At 43.4% G+C, this 18,486-nt stretch overlaps 1 protein-coding gene across 4 annotated transcripts in view; it reads left to right on the forward strand.

Annotated features, from left to right (window-relative positions):
- Positions 1-18,486, forward strand: part of LOC308127254 (protein PHTF2) — a 38,349-nt gene that overhangs the window by 11,743 nt on the left and 8,120 nt on the right. For 2 of the 4 annotated variants that reach the window (XM_080492169.1, XM_080492171.1), the window contains exons 2-7: positions 1,062-1,142; positions 12,456-12,512; positions 12,804-12,815; positions 15,771-15,840; positions 16,370-16,528; positions 17,813-17,978. In XM_080492169.1, the coding sequence (XP_080348295.1) occupies positions 1,098-1,142; positions 12,456-12,512; positions 12,804-12,815; positions 15,771-15,840; positions 16,370-16,528; positions 17,813-17,978 (509 nt within the window). In that variant the 5' untranslated portion in view covers positions 1,062-1,097. The remainder of the gene's footprint in view (positions 1-1,061; positions 1,143-12,455; positions 12,513-12,803; positions 12,816-15,770; positions 15,841-16,369; positions 16,529-17,812; positions 17,979-18,486) is intronic. The other 2 variants (XM_080492170.1, XM_080492172.1) reach the window with 1 other exon arrangement.

The raw sequence follows: 18,486 nt of genomic DNA on the forward strand, positions 1-18,486 counted from the left end.
TTTCACATCGACGGCTCATATCAGCTTGTGGAGGCATGTGAGGAGCAGATGAGTCAATGACATCCACATTTCTGTATCGGCTGCATGTCGACAATGGACATCTTTGTTATTATCCACAAAACTGTTTTACTCAGTATTTTATTCAATCTTTAAAAATGTTTCCCCCCAATTGCCAATAAACGTGCTAATGTTGCTTGGACAGTTTGCAGAGCTCAGATAATGGAGACGCAGAGCTTCGCATGTGCCGATATATGAACAACCTGAAATTCTGGGTCTGTGATGTCCTACCCCATCCACAGCCGCCACCTTCCGAATACAGTTAATCTCTGGATGGAAATAAATGATTTGCCTTTGTTCTGTCTTCTTGCAAAACTGCACCGGACATAGTCCTCCTTTACTTCGAAGAATTGTGAGTTCATGACTATTTATTGACAAAGACAAGCTGTCACTGTGTGCATGTTTATTAAGTCAATTTATCTTAGTGTAATTCCATAGTTTTACCATTTTGTAACATTATATATAGTAATTATAGATTAAATGTGGCCACAGATAAACAGTTTTTGCCAACATGAATATATTCAGTCTCATTATTGTGTGTGGGTGTGTTGAGGCGTCGGTGTTTCAACATACTGTTCAGTTAAAAGTGTGTTTACCACGCGGTTTATGAGTATCACACACCCAAACAACTTAAGGTAATCCCGCAGCCAAAATATTTCCTGTAAGAGTGTGTGAAAGTGTGAATACAATTCCGTGAGGATTACCTACCAGGATTAATGCATTCATTTGTCGACCAGTTTGACTCATTGCGAGCTTGTTTATTTATACAACTGGTGACAAACTCCATTCCTAATGTCTGTGACGGTGTGAAAGCTCAGGTTTGAGTTGGGTGAACGTTATTGCTTTCATGGATTTAATTGTTCCTGAAAGTGTGTGTGTGTGTACCCGTACTCTCCTCCCACTTCTTTTGACACACCTGCCTCCAGGTATAGACCTCAGTCGTCCTCGTCTCTGCTCATTACTCACGCTGCGCTCTTCTTCTCTCCCTCGCTCTGTGTTTCCAGTCTAAGATGCCCAAGACGGGGAGAAGGGAAATGTAAATGGCTTCCAAGGTGAAAGATGCCGTGGTGTGGTACCAGAAGAAGGTAAGATGTCTGCAATTTTCTTCCATTTGTGTATTTTTTGTTGTTGTTGTTTTTGTTTGTAAAAATATAAGAAAATCCGGCTACAGTCGAGGCTTTGCAATTTTTGCTGAGTCAGATGAAATGCTGATATGTCTGAGGAATGGAAAGCGATCCTGTTGCTACTTCACAGATTAGATAAAGAATGTCCAATAATTGCTGCCCTTGGTTTTTCAAGAAATTGTTAAAATAAAAAAAAATGTTTTGAATCCTTTAGTGACTCATTTCTTTCATTCTTCTATCATCTGTATATTTATTATTTTTGTGCTTTGCACTGTGTGTCGTGCCTGTAGCTTTGTCGAGAAAGTTTCTCTTCCAATTAAATGTTGTTCATGCAACTTGTATGAAGTCAAACGGGTTCATGATATCGGCACTATCGTCTCTAAATTGTTCATATCTTTTTATGATGGATTGTAACCTGACTTTTAAACATAATCACACCTCACTGGGATCTGTTTGCTCGATGGCCGTGTTTGTAAAATCTCTCCCATTGTTGGACCATCATCATCATCAACCTCTTTTTGTACTTTGCCACAAACAGATGTGGACATAAAATAGAAAGGTTTTACTATGTGGACGCTGTACACACATCTTGTTGCGGTCTGCCCAACATGGAACCTTCAGCTCTGATGAGAGACGAACACAATCACCATGAAGGCAGATTTGATGATTATATCATGAACACACATCAGACAAAATGCTACAATAAAGTGTCGTTTGAATATTACAGAAGAAAGTCATGCAGACTGTAAGTACGTACACGCTCTATTGTCTCTCTGCCGAGGCTGTAGGTGATCTCAGATCCAGCTGGAATCATCAGAGGGCGAAAACTAAAACGCAGACGCCAAAAATGAAAGTAACTCAAGGGACATCAGTCATCCTCAAATGCAGGTTTTTTTTTTGTTTTTTTTTAAGAAACTATACTACCTGCATAAAATAAAACTACCTAGTCTGAGGAGAATATGGACTCTGGGAGTCATGACACTCTGGAGGAAAACATCCCTCGACTGAGCATGTGCAGAACATCTATTTACTACGGCTGTGGTGCGCATGATCAGTGGCAGCGCTTCAGAAAAGTAGCATTTCCATTTAGACGGAGACAAAGCGTTTTTGAAAAGTTCCAGCCTGGGAGCCGTTTTCAAAAAGTTGTGTTTTCAGTGGCTCCGAGCAACAAAACCCCAAAACACAACTGAAGTTTTGCGTTTTCACTTGAAGTCGTGTAAACGAGGCCCAAGATGGATAGAACTATATTGATCTTTCTCTTGAAAGACGGAGCTGAATCGATTAGATTCCTGATGGAGTTTGTGTGTTTTTCCTGGTATCAGAGCGGCGTTGACCTCCTCTCTGCTGCCAGCGGCGGGCCACTCGGGACACTGTGCCACCGGGCCGGTGTTGTGTGTCCTCTTGTTCCATCGTCTCTGATATCAGATCCTCCGCTGGACTGCAGCGCCGCTCTCCCCTGCAGCTCTCAGTTTACACAGTCGTCCGTCGTTACGGCCTCCTCTGCCTCTCATCCACCTCACTGCCGGCTCTTCCTATTTCCTTCGTCCTCATCTTCTGCCTCTTCGACGCTCTGATCATCAATCCCAGATTTCATGAACTCGCACTGAAAAACGAATTAATGAAATGGCTGCACCTTCAGATGCATTTTTAATTATTTATTGGTGTGTATGTATGTATGTATTTTACCAACTTTTTGCAAAAACTACTCACCCGATTTCCATGGAATTTTTAGCGATGATTTGTCATCATCCAAGGACCGATCGACTCGATTTTGGAACGTTAGCGGCTAACTGTTTCTGAATAAATCCCCAAAAACTCCCCCCAAATTTCCCATACAACGCGGATGAGAGGAGAACCTCATGGAGGAGATTAAAGGAGATCAACATCTGTTGCCATAGAGACGCTCCCTGCTCAGTGTTTCACACCGTGAGGTAGCTTCCTGAACTACCTCGTTAGCATTGATATGCGCTAAGGACTATCTTGCTCGTTGATGCTATTTCGCAAACGAATGTGGCGTTGGCGAAGGTCTGTGCTCTACCGAGCGCCATTCTAGTTTCCTCAATATTTTGTTTGTCGAATGTAACTGACACTCTGAAATGGTCTAAACCCTCCCTCCGGACATTTTGAGATTAGCTTGAGAAGCCGGAACAGACTGTTTTCTTTAGATAAAGATTAAAGCTTGACGGCTTTCCAAAGGTATTCAGCTGGTGTGTGTGTGTGTGTGTGTGTGTGTGTGTGTGTGTGTGTGTGTGTGTGTGTGTGTGTGTGTGTGTGTGTGTGTGTGTGTGTGTGTGTGTGTGTGTGTGTGTGTGTGTGTGTGTGTGTGTGTGTGTGTGTGTGTGTGTGTGTGTGTGTGTGTGTGTGTGTGTGTGTGTGTGTGTGTGTGTGTGTGTGTGTGTGTGTGTGAGATTGCTTGTCTGGGCAGAATGAGATGACTGTGACGACAACAGCTGAGTCATGAACGAATAAACCTTTCTCGCACACCTGTCTTCAGGGCTTCATTATTCTTCAAAAAGCTGAGTGTTCATTTTTATTTCTTTTGATCATTTAGTCACAGATCAGATGAGGCCTGTTTCCCGGATTTCATGATCAGTATTTGTGCATCTGACGTGTTGTTCGACCTGTAATCTCTGAATTGCTCTCGTGAGCTATTAAATTGATGTGTTGCAGCCAACGGTTGTGACTTTTATCTAATGTGTCTGATGGAAAGTGTGATAAATACTGGAATATGTGAAAATGCAAAACTTATACAGCGTTTTGGGCGTCCGTGGTTTTTTGTTTCTGTGTATACAGAAAACGCGAAACTTTTCTTTAACAAAAACTCCAAAACTTTGCATTTTCACTTGAAATCTTGTCCCATAAACCAGGTCTTGAATTGAAAGTGTCTGTTCGGCTGACTCAGATCCCCCACACTGAAAGTGCAGACGGTCCGGGGAGTATTTAGGTGTTCCTGTTTTAGAAATGGCCTCGTATAGTGGAGTCTGTCTGATTTAGATCGTGACTGCGCTCATGTTGTAGATGCCTCTATTGTCGCAGCACAGCAGGACCAGAGATTGTAAAAAATACCCATAATTCCCAGCTGATGTTCAGCCTTTTTTGGGAATAATAATGTTTTCGTTGAGTTTGGGCGTGGCTGCCTCCTGACATTTCTCCCTCGTTCCAAATGGAAACGTGTGACTCGGCCTGGGCGGGAGTAAAGAGAGAGTATTGACGCACCGCTGTGAGGATTAACCAAAGTACCCGGCTCACATTGAATTATTTATACGTGGTTCTGTTTTAGTAGAATGCCTCATTAACCATGTACGTTTTGCTGGTTGTGTTGGTATGAGACAACCCGAGCTGTTTGGTTTTTGTTTTTCATTTGATGAACTTTACGATGAGTTTACAATCGATTCATGTATTTCTCAAAGGTTAAGACAATTTTCTTTGTGATAATCCTAGAAATGTTGGTGTATATAACACCTTTCTCCAGGATTTACTTTTGAATATAAATAGTCTTTGTGACTGCAGTTTAAACTCTTCCACAACAATAAGCTCAACAAATGTTTCTCAGTACGTACGATCCAGTTGAAATTTATTTTTTTATTTTTTTAAACTAATTCCAGCACCTCCAATCAAATGTGAATGGCTCAATTAATTGTTTGCATCTGGTTTTTACTTCCTAATGCTAATGTGTTTTCTTTCCTTAGACCTCAGTGATAAGAAATCCAATAGGAGAAAACCAAATATACTGTAGTAATGACAAGTTAATAGACTCCCCTGTTCTTTTCCTGCAATAATTAACCATAAATTCTGGTCCAATTGACATTTAAGTCAGAAGTATGGACACACAAAGTACTAAACTCATACTACACAAACAATTCTTGTATTTCATGTCTTCTTGCTACTCTATGTAGAGCTAAACAGCGGTTAGTAATTTCAGGCATTACTGCAAACCACTAAAGGAATAATCATTTCACAATTCAAAATCTAAAAAAAATTGTTTTTAAAGGCTAACTGGAGGATTTGTGTGGGAATGCTTTCTGTTTGTGCTGGGACTCCTGACAAAAGGACTGTATATTCCGACCAAATGTGTGAGAAGTGACGAAGTTCAGTCACGCAGAGGATTTTTACCAGAGGTCTCCTGGTTGGAGAGAAACGTCCAGGTCTTCTTGCTCTCCGCGCTGAAGGCGGCCGTCCTCCTGAGTCACAGTGTATTTGTGATCGAGCTATGTCTGGAGACGGGCCGGAAATAGACTCGGCTGCCTTTTTTCTCACCACAGTGCCACGCCAAGCTCATATCGCAACCGAGGCGCACGCAGCCTCGCAGTCTATATCTGCAGCGGCGCCAGACAGGACTTACTTTATATGTCTGGCGCAGTGTGAGTTGTTGCCAAGTCGGGAGCCGCTGCCAGTTTCCTTTGCAGATTATTCCGCTTTATTAAGAGCGTGTTGTTCTAAAATGCGTGATCGCTGCTGTGGCGGCGGTGGCAAATTTCAAGCCTAAAAAGTTGAACTGTGTCAAATCGGCTTATGGCTCATTTGCGCGGTGGATTTAGGGCTATTTTAAGTAAGTGACACAGTTAATATTTTCGGTATGTGGGCAAGCTCTGTAGACGTTAATGACTTTACAAGGTCAGAAAGTCTCTGGGTGATTGTGCAGCTATTTCTTCCTTTCACTCTTCTTTTACTGACATGACTAGTAGTTGCAGATTAATAAGTGATCAACAGATTAGTGGTGTCATGTAAGAATTTTATTTTACGAAGCGCTGGCAGTTAAAGGGGAGTTTATATATACACACACACACACACACACACACACACACACACACACACACACACACACACACACACACACACACACACACACACACACACACACACACACACACACACACACACACACACACACTCACTCACCTGTCTGAGCTGAAAATACAGCTGACACACACTCCACAATAAACACTCCTCTCAGTGTGTTACTATGACCACGCACGAAAACACACCTGATGGTGTTAATCCCCACGCCGCGACCAGCTGTCTGAGTCATGTGTTCGCCACACTTCTCCTCATTTCTCTTCCTGGTTTAAATCAGTGGAAGACCTCAACATTGTCGGTGATGAAACCGCTAATTGGGCTTTTTATGCTTGCAGGTTTAGAGATTTAAGCTGAATTTTACCTGCCCGTTAGCATCTGCCACTTGCTGTTAATACAGGATTTTCCCAGTGACTTGTATCTCTGTCGACTTTATGAATATTTTAATTAAGATTAGTCGACTAATCCAGGTGGGCCAACTGTCACACACTGAGCTCTAAATTCTTGCTTTCGCCTCGCTGAGCTACCTCTGCTTCGAAATAAATGATGGTTCGACTACCACTGAGGAACCTCAAGCAAAACCACTTAAAATGTAGTAAAGCAGGGGTGTCAAACATGAGGCCCGTGGATCAAAGCCGGTTCGCAAGAGGCTCCAATCTGGCCGCCAAGTCGGCATGCAAATTGTAAAAGTTTCAAAGGCAACATTGGTTTTTGAAAGTGTAATAGGCCCGTATGCAGCCCTGGAACTAAGAGATTGTAGGACGACTCGTCCACAAAACTGCAACCCTGGAGAACTCGTCCGTGGATGAGATTTCAGAATTTCAGAACTTTTACATATTGTTATTTCTAATTGATATTTTATATATTTTTGCTCAAATTTAGCTTATCCCGGTTGCAGTTTTGTGGACAAGTTGTTGGTGGACCAAACTAAAATGTGTTTGACACCGCTGCACTCCAACCAGTTGCAAAGAGGTGGAACCTTCACGCGTCTTGTTGTGCACATCCCCCATTAATACCGCGCTAAAATCAAAGAAAGCCTCTTTTGCATGTGTATACATTCTTTGTCGACACCCAGACCACGCCCAGACAAGTGTGTGCAAATATGTGATTCCCACGCACACACACACACACACACACACACACACACACACACACACACACACACACACACACACACACACACACACACACACACACACACACACACACACACACACACACACACACACACACACACACACACACACACACACACACACACACACACACACACACACACACACACACAGAGGTCAGGGTTTTTCCGTCGTTGCCAGCCTCACATAGAGACGCCCTCAGACCGGATGGAAGCAGCAAAGGTTTATGAATTTTTACATGGACGCATTAAACGGCTGAAGGTTTAAACTTCTGTCCTGAATCAAGAGCGATAACCTTTTACTGACGTTTCAGCCTCTTAAGAATTAGTTTGTAGAGGCTGTATATCTTTAACAGTCTAAAAATGGCACATTACTTCAAATGAATTAGTCAATCTTAATTACGTGAACCTGTAACTAAAACACCTTTATCTCTCCTTTAATTAGATTAATCAGCAAAGTCTTATTTGATATTTGAGCTTGTCAGTTTGCTATTCGAAGCCTCCTTGTCAACCCCGTTCAAGTTTTTACAACATATAAACACAACAGTAACATAGAAACGCCTTGTAAAGTCAAACCTGTAGGCAGTTTGTTTACACATGCAGTAGACCGAGAGAAACACGGGCAACTATTTGGAGTTGTTTCCTGAATGAAGCTCAAGCGCCTGGTTATTTTTCATTTTAGCCACAGAAAGGAGTGAGGGGTAACTCTGGCTGCTAAATGCCTGTCAACAGAAAACGGCTGCATGTTATGGCGAGATTTGACAATACAAAACCAACACGGTGATCTGCGAGACAGATACTAAAACACTTTGCAGAAATTGCAGGATTTGTTGTATCTGACTCTCCGGTCTCCTTCAGCTTCACAAATCTTAAACCCTGCATGATAAAAGATAACCAATAAAGGGCAACATCCAGCGCTGATGAACAAGGTAGATAATTCACCGCTGACATTTGTGTTAATGTGTTAATCATCCATCTGGAGACGCACACTTTAACAGCACCACCGTATCTCTGCACGTGTTAATACCCCCGACAAAGCAGAGCCAGTTGTTACATAACCAGCCTCCTCTTCCTCCTCCTCCTCATCGTCCCTCCACCCGTCGCCATGGCGACACCAGCATTGCTGCTGCGGCACACTCGTCATCCTTGAGAGCGCGGTACAGTCTTGCACTGATGTTGCAATTTTGTTGCTCAAAAGCGTGCGCGTTGCGAGAGCGTTTGTCGAGGGAAGCAGACAGCGATGTACAGATCGGCGTGTGTCTGCGACTGTAAGAGGATTAACTGTTAATTCCACTCGGTCAGATCTGTTACCTCACAACGCCGTGATGCAACCACAACGGTGTGTGTGTGTGTGTGTGTGTGTGTGTGTGTGTGTGTGTGTGTGTGTGTGTGTGTGTGTGTGTGTGTGTGTGTGTGTGTGTGTGTGTGTGTGTGTGTGTGTGTGTGTGTGTGTGTGTGTGTGTGTGTGTGTGTGTGTGTGTGTGTGTGTGTGTGTGTGTGTGTGTGTGTGTGTGTGTGTGTGTGTGTGTGAGAGATTGTGAGTGATTGTGTGCTTTCTCTTTCCAGAACTACTTTCCTCCTTGTATCCCTCTGCTCTGTATTCTGGTCATGTTTGCCCTTCGGCCGTCCTCCAGCTTCTCTCTGTCTGTGTTTGTGGTGTGTGTGTCCTTTAATCGGCGGCGTAGTGCGTGAAATTAGATGTCAACCCAAACGTCAGATTTACCTCCGCCCCGAGCTCGGATAAGCTCGGGACAACCTCTGTGGGCTGCACGGTGGGGTAGTGGTGAGCAGTCTGGCCTCACAACAAGAAGGTCTCCGGTTTGAGTCGGTTCTCCCTGTGCACAGGCCGTCATCCCACAGTTCAAACGCGTGCATTTTTGTGTTTTCAGTTTCACGTTTTACGCCCCCAATGTTTTGAACACGTAAACAGCAGAAACACTGAAAATGGCTATGAGTTGGTGCTCTTTTTTGTTTTGTAATGACATCGCACTCGCATGCATGCAGAACAATACGCTCGACACATTAACCACGGCCAGTACACGGACATTCGTATGGACAGACGACCAAGTTGGATTGTCATCACTGTGACTCGCCATTGGAGTTCTTGTCCACAGGGGCAGAAGAACTATTTACTCCAGCTGTGGTGCGCAGTAGCAGCATTTTTGCCGTCTACACAGAGACGGAGCCAGAACGTTTTCAGAAACGGCCGCCAAGTCGGCATGCAAATTGTAAAAGTTTCAAAGGCTTTTCAAACAGTTGTGTTTTCAGTGGTTCCAAGTGCCGTTGTCGTGGAAACAAACCCCTAAAGCTTAACAACAGTTTTGCGTTTTCATTTGGAAGCGCTGTCGTGTAAACGAGGCCTAGGATGACTGGATCGAGGGATAAAACGGCAACAACTACTCGCAAAGGCAGAAAATAAGTGTCTCTTGCTGGAGATGTGCATCACTTCCTGGACCAACAGTGTTTTCTATTTTGTTGTTTGCTTTTTTTCGTGTTGAGCAAAACGCCTCCCCAGATAAATGAACCTAGAAACCGAACTCGACTGAGGTCTTTTGAAAACCGGTGTTCTGACTGAACCGTTGATGTTTGCTGCTTCAAAATGAGTCAGAAAGATGGCAGGATGACCTGTGAAATTCTTTATTTTTCTGAGGCTGTCTATGATGAATTGATGAGTCACTTCCTCGTGCATGACTCGTGCATGAATAAAAAGAGTTGGTCTGTATGTGTAATGTTGAAAATTTTACCTAAAGGAGCTTTGTGTGTTAAAAGTCGTTGAAACATCCGTCCCTTCATAACAGTTCACAGACTCGAAACGTCATCTGGACATGTGTTTCTATTCCGTGAGCATAAACAGAAGAGAGAAAAAAAAAAAGTTCCAGGCTCTTTAAAACAAACCAAGCAAAGCTGCAGAGGTACAACAGAGAGCTGGTTATCTACAGTTGGTCTGATGTGAAAACATCCGACCACATGAGGAGCCTCACGGTCCTCAGCTGCTTACAAATTGATGCGAACAGGCCCTGCATTTTAAGAATTTCTTTCAAGGCCCGGGATGCTTGGATTCCCTGTGATTTGATGGGGGAAGGAGGCGATTGTAATGTGATCTGTGGAGCCACGTGCTGCGGCGGCGGCGGCCTGCAGTGAAGAGCGAACATGCTGTGTGGGGCGAGCACAATGTGACGCACCGCCTGACCCGCATCGTCTGCTGAGACGCATGATGGCAGTTATCGGCACAAATGCTGAGCACTGTCAAGAGGTCATATAGAACCTGTACATACATCCTACCAGAGTCTGGTGCATGGTTTGGTTTTATCGCCCTGTCAAAACACTTTAACCGACATTAGCACCACTTTCCCTCCGCCCTCGGCCGTTCTCCTCCTCTACATGTTCTCCCTTCGCCGTTTTTGACCTCTCTCTCCCTCGCTTTCGATCCATGTTTAATGAACTCTCATTAAAGATGCAGAGTTTCCACTGGCAGGCTGGAGGGGTGACCCGGCCTCAAAGCCTGAATATGCCGATCTGCTGAGGTCAGATCGTCAGCTGATTCTCTCGTGTCTCTGACGTGAACGAGGGATGAAACCACAACCGGAGGGAGAGTGTTGCTCCGGTGTCCTTTTCCCTGCTCTTTTGATGGCCAGAATTTTTATGTGCTTGGAATAAACAGAATGAGACACGGGGAGCTGACAGCACCCGGGGGGGGGGGGCGAGTGCAGTTTGACCTCGGAGGGTGTTCGTTTTGTTCCTGTGTGCGTCTCTCCAGGTCAAATATCTGAACACAGATCTTGTTCTCGCGGTCACGACGCAATTCTTTCTATCTTGCGTCTGCTGTGCAGAACTCGTACAAGTGCACAACTTGCCATTGATCTCCATCAGCACATATCATCTGCTCACACAACCCCGCCTCCAAAAAAACACTCTCTCCTGCATGCTCGCACACACACTGCAGGTCTATTGATCCCTCTACTCCGGTGACGGAGGCGGGTGCTGCCCTCTGCTTGTGTGTGTGTTTGTGACGTGGATAAATACTGGCTGCAGGGTTTTGGATCTTCGTGACATGATCCATCTGAAAATGACCTTGTGGACCAGCTTCACAGGTTTTCAAATCCACTTTGAAGACGACGCAACAGATACGAGTTGAAGGAGGAAGCGAGAGCATGAGGGAAAGCATGAACTGTGGGATTTACCTCGTCACCCCCATGAACTCAGTCTGTGCAGCATTTTGAAGTCATGCCTGCATCTGATCTGCTTTGTTTACGTTCCTGCTTACGTGCCGTTAACAGTTCTTCATCTATTGTCAACCTACCGCCAACATTTTCTCTGATTATTTGGCGGAATGAGACGGAATCGGCTCCAGAAAGCGAATTGCTCACACGTGTGTGTTCAGCCCAAATCTAAAGCACGTGTGGTTATAAACCCGGCAGGGAGCCGCGCTCCTGGTGACCGGTTGTATCGGCTCAGTCTGGAACTTTGCAAACATTTTCCTTGTTTTCTCTGTTCACCCTAAGAAATAAATAAATAAAAAATTAAAGAATGACATGTTAGTTCTGACAAATGTTGAGTTTTTGCTCCATGGTTGTAGATTCCGTTTCATTTTAAGGTGTTTAATTTAATTTGATTCTATTGCATACTGCTCCATACCTTTCTGTTGTAATGTACTCCGTAACAAAACATAGTATACTACTTGATACCATTCCAGTGTGTTCTATTCTATAGTATCTGTGTTCTATTTCACTCCGCTGTACACTGTTCTGTACTGTTCTTTTTAAACCACTGTTTTATTCTATATATTCTATTAAATCATATGAAATTGAACTGTTTCAGTGATATAGAATAGAATTTATTACAGTAACAAAACAGTTGATTTAAAGCCTCTTATAGACCGTAAACACGTCTGCTAACTCAGCCAAAGTTCTGCCGATGAAACATTCAGAATCCCAATTTACGATTCGCCGCCGCTCATTTAACGACTCACTTTCACGTTGATTTCCGCTGCGGCTGCAGAACAGAGATTCATGAGACTGTGACAGTTTGAAGCTTTCGATGGTGAAATCGTGCACGCAGCAAAACAAACTTTTCTCTGCAGACTCCCTAAATAAAAATAGTTTGGAAGGATTCCATTGGGGTTTTTTTCCGGCACCTTTCAGGGATTTTATGAAAGAAATTTTTAAAAAATTACAATTTTATAGTCTGCGTGTGTGATTTTAGTTGAAATGAAGCTTTTGCTGTGTATCAGGTAAACCTATTGCAGCTTCTGTCACTGCTGGTATATAAAAGAATCAAGAAGTAAACCTTTGTTTTTGGTGTTTTTGTAATTGCCATATGTTCTGATTGTTGTTTTCTTGTTGCAGATTGGCGCCTACGACCAGCAGATATGGGAGAAATCAGTGGAGCAGAGAGAAATAAAGGTCTGTTTGCTTTAAAATTAGATTTATTTTCACTGTTGTCTCCTTCCTCTCTGTCTTCCACTTCTTTATTGTCTTTGTCTGTTCATTGACTTTCTCTCCTCCATCTGTTCTTCCTTTAATTTCATTTGTGTTGTCTATTACACTACCGCCAGTTCTTTTTCCAGTGTTTTTTCTTTTAACTCTTTTCTTTCTGCCCTCCTGGCCGGGGCGTCATCCTCCCTCCTCTCCTCTCTTCACCTCCATCCACTGTTTTTCTTCTCCTCCATTCGTATTTTCCAATCCTCTCTTCAGTTCATTTCTCTGGTGAGTACACAGCAGGGTGGACGCCCCTCTCGTCGTCCCCACAGTGCACGTCTGCTCACCCACGCTGTAGACTGATAGACCGTGTTTGGTTGGTTTGACGGCTGAGTTTAGCTGCCGGTGTGAAGCCCTGCAGTGTGTTTTAACCCCACGTGAGTCTTTATGATTAGAGCAAAGATGTTTCCTGCAAGTGCAGCTGCAGCTAATGCCCTGTTTACACGACCACGTTCCAAGTGAGAAACGCATCGTTTTTTTGCGTTTACATTTTATAAAAGTTTGGCGTTTACACGGCAACATTCTGAAAATGATGACCGTCGACATGGCAACTGCAGTGGCGACTGTCAATTATAAAACTACCAAGTCCCAGGAGAATATGGACTGGGAGTCATGACACGACAGAGGAAACATTGTTCTGATTGTCCATTGGCTCATGCATGTGGGGAAGAACTATTTACAAAAGTCGTGGTGGGCAGTAGCAGCGTTTCCGCCATATATTTAATTCAATTCAACTTTATTTATGTAGCACCAAGTGTAACAGTGTAATTTCAGGGCAGTTTTATGGAGAAAACTCAACAATTTCACATGAGCAAGCATAAGCGACTGCGGAAAGGAAACCACCTTGGGGGCTGTTTTCCAAAAGTTGCTTTTTCAGTGGCACCGCTCAGTGGTTCCCAGCACCGCTGTCGTGTAAACAAACGGCCAAAAAGTAACTGAACTTTTGCGTTTTCACTTGAATCCGGGGGCCCAGGGTCCCTGAAGAGAAGCACAGGAAGTGAGTTGTGTGTGTGTGAACACTGAATTGGCTTGAATCATGAACTCAGGGTAGCACCGCGGAGGTCTTATTGTCAGGTTAGACAGACTTCTGGTAAGCGCCCTCAGGTCAAAGATTAAAAATAGCTTCACATTCACATCTGCCATTTCAGATTTTACCCAGTTTGTCACGGCTCGTTTTTATGGGGTTATGATGAGTGGCTTCCACTCAGCGCTGCTCTGCGTTTTGTCCTTGCCTTGTACGGTGCCTCGTATCATGTAAACAGAGGGGTGAGAAACACTCTAGTTAATGAGCTCAAAGTACACACACACACACATACACACACACACATGCACGCTGCCTGTGACCTTGACACTTCTACCACGTAAATGGTTTCCCAGAGTTCGTACCTACAGCTGGCAGCACACTTTGTTACCGGGTATGTTATGGTTACTCGACTTATCACCTCGTCGCCCCTCTGAAGGATTAATAACACCTTCCTCGAACCAGTCTGATGTAGAGCTTCAGTTCTGTTTTTAGCAGATTACACATTGCATCGGCTGCCTGTCTTAATATGGAGAAGATGGAGTGGCTTTGTCATTTTGCCTCATACTTTTGTTGATAATGATCTAGCTCTTTATAAATAGTTTGAAATGATATAATGAACTGATTTAGAGGAATTTTAATCTATTAGGGAGGTTGGAGATTTATAATGAACTCCTATTGGACATAGTGCTGCAGTTAGTTAGTTCCTCAAAGTAACCTCACAATTCAAAAGTCTGCACAAGAAAACCTTTTGCCATCTGCTGGCGTTTACAGGAATTACACTTCTTAATTAAATACCTTTTGTAAAGCCTTAAAACAAAAACTCTTTCTTGGTAATGTAAAGCTGGTTTTTGTGTCTTTTTTTGCTAATATTTTGTAATATGTAAACTAATAAATGGAGAACATACAAGTAATCTTTCACCACGGCAACAGTGAGTTTGCAAAGATGTGAGGAGGCTATAAATAGCTCCAAGATAAGAGCGAGACGTTTGTGAAGGACTTTACCGCAGCAGTGAATCTTCCGCCAAGAGGGAGCCATCGATCGGCTTCTTTCTCGCACACACACACACACACACACACACACACACACACACACACACACACACACACACACACACACACACACACACACACACACACACACACACACCATTAACTCAGTGGTTGTGCTATTCAAAGATAAGGGCCCCATATAACCTTCTAATCAGAGAATTCACTGATAACCGTAAACTTGATTGGCCGAAATGTAAATATTAGCATGAACCTGAAGCTCTGGCTGGCTTCTCTCACAAAATTCATTATTGATTCACAATAAGTTATCCAGGATTTAACTGAAAGGGAAAAGCAATACTTCCGTCCTTGCTCATGGATGCCATTAAACCTAATCGGTATTGGTCTAATTAACCAGATAATTCTCCATAAAAAAGACACGTTAATAATTCTTCCATGCAATGCCTATGCCAGCAGGGGAATGTGAAGAACAAGATGGACAATAAAGCTAATTACAGTGTTTTTGTTCACTTAACAAGACCAAACAAGTAGTTAGGACTCGGTCCATCATGGATGGATGATATAGATGATGTATAGAGTTCATAAAAGTAACTAACAAGACCTTTTTTTGTGTGTTTTTGCACCCATGGCTGGTATTTAAGAGACAGATGGATCAAAATACACCTGGAGGCACAGACAGTAACATCAGGAGTGTTAAAGTGACATTTAAAGGCCTAAAGAGAAGTGGAGAAATGCATGAAAGCTCTCAATAGGAGAATTAAAAGCTCAGTTTTGACAACAGCAAGAAAAAAAGTGAAAAATCTCAATCACATGTGGAATAAACAATCTAGATTGTGTGTGAAAAGTGTGTAAGCACACACACGTGTGTAAGTATTGTGGTTTAGTCTGTGGACACAGAAAGTCTTATGCAACATATGAGCACTCAGTAATCAGAACCAATGAGATCTGTATGAAATGAAAACAGCCAGGGTCTGATTGTGCTGCTTTAGAGTGCCATTTAGAAGTAAACCTGCTAGATGTGAGTAGATGGACATGCTGGTGAGTAGTGGTGTGAATGCACGGCGTTCCTCCTCAAACACTGACTGCATGTGTGTGTATGAAGTCTGTAGATGTGTGACTGTCTGTTCACTCTGTCCTCTTGTCTCCTGCAGGGCCTGAGGAACAAGCCCAAGAAGACGGGACACGTGAAACCAGATCTCATCGACGTGGACTTAGTCAGAGGTGAGAAAGTTGAACTTGTTTGTTTTTGCAGGCCTCCTTTCCATCAGGCTGATTAGATTAGATCTCGAGCAGGCTTTGTGCTGAAGCAAAACTCATCAGGCACGCCGCATAGTCTACAGAAAACCCACACGCAAACACACACACACGCTTGAGATGCCAGCGCCACGGTGCCAACCTGCTGTCACTGTTGGTCTCGCTCTTTCTGTCTTCGTCGCTCTATCTTCACTCTCATCTTTTTCCCGTCTGTCTGGCATTCATCACATTCTGAATTATTCATCACAACAGTCAATTTTCTCCTCATTGTGAGGGAAATGAAGGCAGAGAGCAGATCAGCAGATGGATTGAATGGATTGATGGAAGGAATAAAAGAGAAGGATGGAAGGAAGAAGGGTCCAAAAGGGAGGAAGAAGCAAAGATCGGAAGATAAACTCTGTGCTCGAATGTGACTCCAGGATGGATTGTGTGCTTAATGCAGTCGTTTGTTCTCCTTGAATCTCATTAAACTCTGAGCATTTTGATTGATCCTCAGGCTCGGCGTTTGCTAAAGCCAAGCCAGAGAGTCCGTGGACGTCGCTGACCAGGAAGGGCATCGTTCGAGTCGTCTTCTTCCCGTTCTTTTATCGATGGTGGATCCAGGTCACCTCCAGATCCATTTTCCTCCTACTGCTGGCTCTTTATTTGCTGCAGGGTAGGTGTGAGTGTGCTCAGTATGTCGCAGTCTGAGGCCAAACTTCTGTCATCACCAAATACTCCTGCAGCTTCAGGTGGATCAGATATTAAAGGGGTCTTATTATTCAGCTTTTCAACTCTTTCACTTGGTCTCATTGGTCCAACAACATTATATTCAAAGTTTATTGCCCCTAATCCAGGTTTTCCTTGATTTTCATCCATTTGAATATTAGATCATATAAGCTACATTCAGAATCTGCTGTGTCTCTGTGACCTGGACTGGCTCTGCCCACACTTGCCCATCTAGAGAAGAGGAGGAAGAACTTCCTCTCGTGGTGCCAGAGCAGAGTGGCCTAATTGTGGGAGGGTCAAAGGGAGGGCCTCCCTTAACTGGGATTGGCTAAACCCCCGATGACACTTTATAGGGTTTGATTTCTTTTATAAAAATTAAAACTCGCCAGGGTGAGAGAGGATAGACTTTCTTCACTTCTGGGTCATTCCAGGTATGGAGGCGATTATTATTACTGTTGGAAAACCATTAGAAAGTGAATTTTGCATAATATGACCCCTTAAACAACATGATGTAAAGTGAGATCAGTGGCAAACTTATTGAATTAAAAGTGCATTGTACTGAGCCACAAGTCCAGATTTGACCAAGGTTTTTGAAAATAAAATGACACACACAGCAGATGTACATTGTTAGGTTTACCAATCCTTCACAGTAGAGTTAGAGAGCATGTTCTCCCCTTAAAACAATCTTAATGTGATCCACAAACTAAAAAACAACCTCTCATTCTTATCGCTTCCTCATATGCATGAAATCCACATATTATTTCAGATTGTGTAAATCTTCAGAGCTGTAAAACCTGATTTACTTGTCAGAAATGCACACAATGGGAAGTCCTGAAGTTCTATTTGGTGTATTTCCCATTATTACACCTGTTTTGCCTGCCGCACGTTAGAAACTGTACAGGTCCACAGAACCTGCAGCAATGCAACGTCACATCAATCCACGGATGTAACACACTTAAAGCTTCAGGAAACTGAGGATGTGGTGTGAGTTACACAATCTTCTGCAATATACTTCTCATCAGTTACCCTCGGTGAGGCGCAGCTCAGCAACAAGGCAATTCAATGTGCTTCACGTCAGAAAACACGACCATATTTACCGCCTGGTTCAGATGTGGTTGAGTTGAACATATATATATATATACAACAGTGCTCTTTAAATAATTGTAACTTTTAAAAAAAAAAGCATTAAACCTGTTTAACGTTGGTCTCTGCTTGTCGCTGTGTCTCTCAGTGGCGGCAGCCGTTCTGTACGCCACCGTCCCTCAGCCTCATGGGATTCCAGTCACAGAGGTGTTCGGCGCCATCTGGCTCATGCTGCTGCTGGGCACCGTGCACTGTCAGATCGTCTCCACCCGGACGCCCAAGCCCGCCTCCAGCGGCAGCGGCAAGAGACGCAGGTAAGGAGCAGGGAGGAGAGACTGAGTGCATGAGGTACACATAAGGGAGAGTTGGATGAGAGAAGAGTGAGAAGACATCTAGAGAAGCAACAGAGTTCCTCAAGAGGAACAAAACAAAGATGCAAAAAGAGTAAAAAAAAAAAAATAATTTATGAAAATCTGAGCCAGAGAAGGACTTTGGGGAAATAAGTGAATGAGTGAATGTTTTGGTTGTATTTACCCTGTTTGCTTTAAACAAGATTCCCAAAATCCAAACCTGTAAAATGGCACACCTGTGGCATTGTAATTACCTTCATTTCACTTCAGGCAGCAACAATATTAAACCAGAAACGAATTGGGAGAGCCAAAGAGCCTATTGCAGAAATCTGGAACCCGACAAGATTCATTGTCTTTTCAACTTGAAAACCCTGATTTGACTGGCGTGTGAAGGAAATCTCTTCATGATGCGTTCAATGTCACCGGTTAAAAATGAAACAAGTTTTGAGTGTGTGTGACAGTAGAGTAGCCG

The sequence above is a fragment of the Lipophrys pholis genome (assembly GCF_963383615.2).
Source record: "Lipophrys pholis genome assembly, chromosome: 22".
Classification (NCBI taxonomy): Eukaryota; Metazoa; Chordata; class Actinopteri; order Blenniiformes; family Blenniidae; genus Lipophrys; species Lipophrys pholis.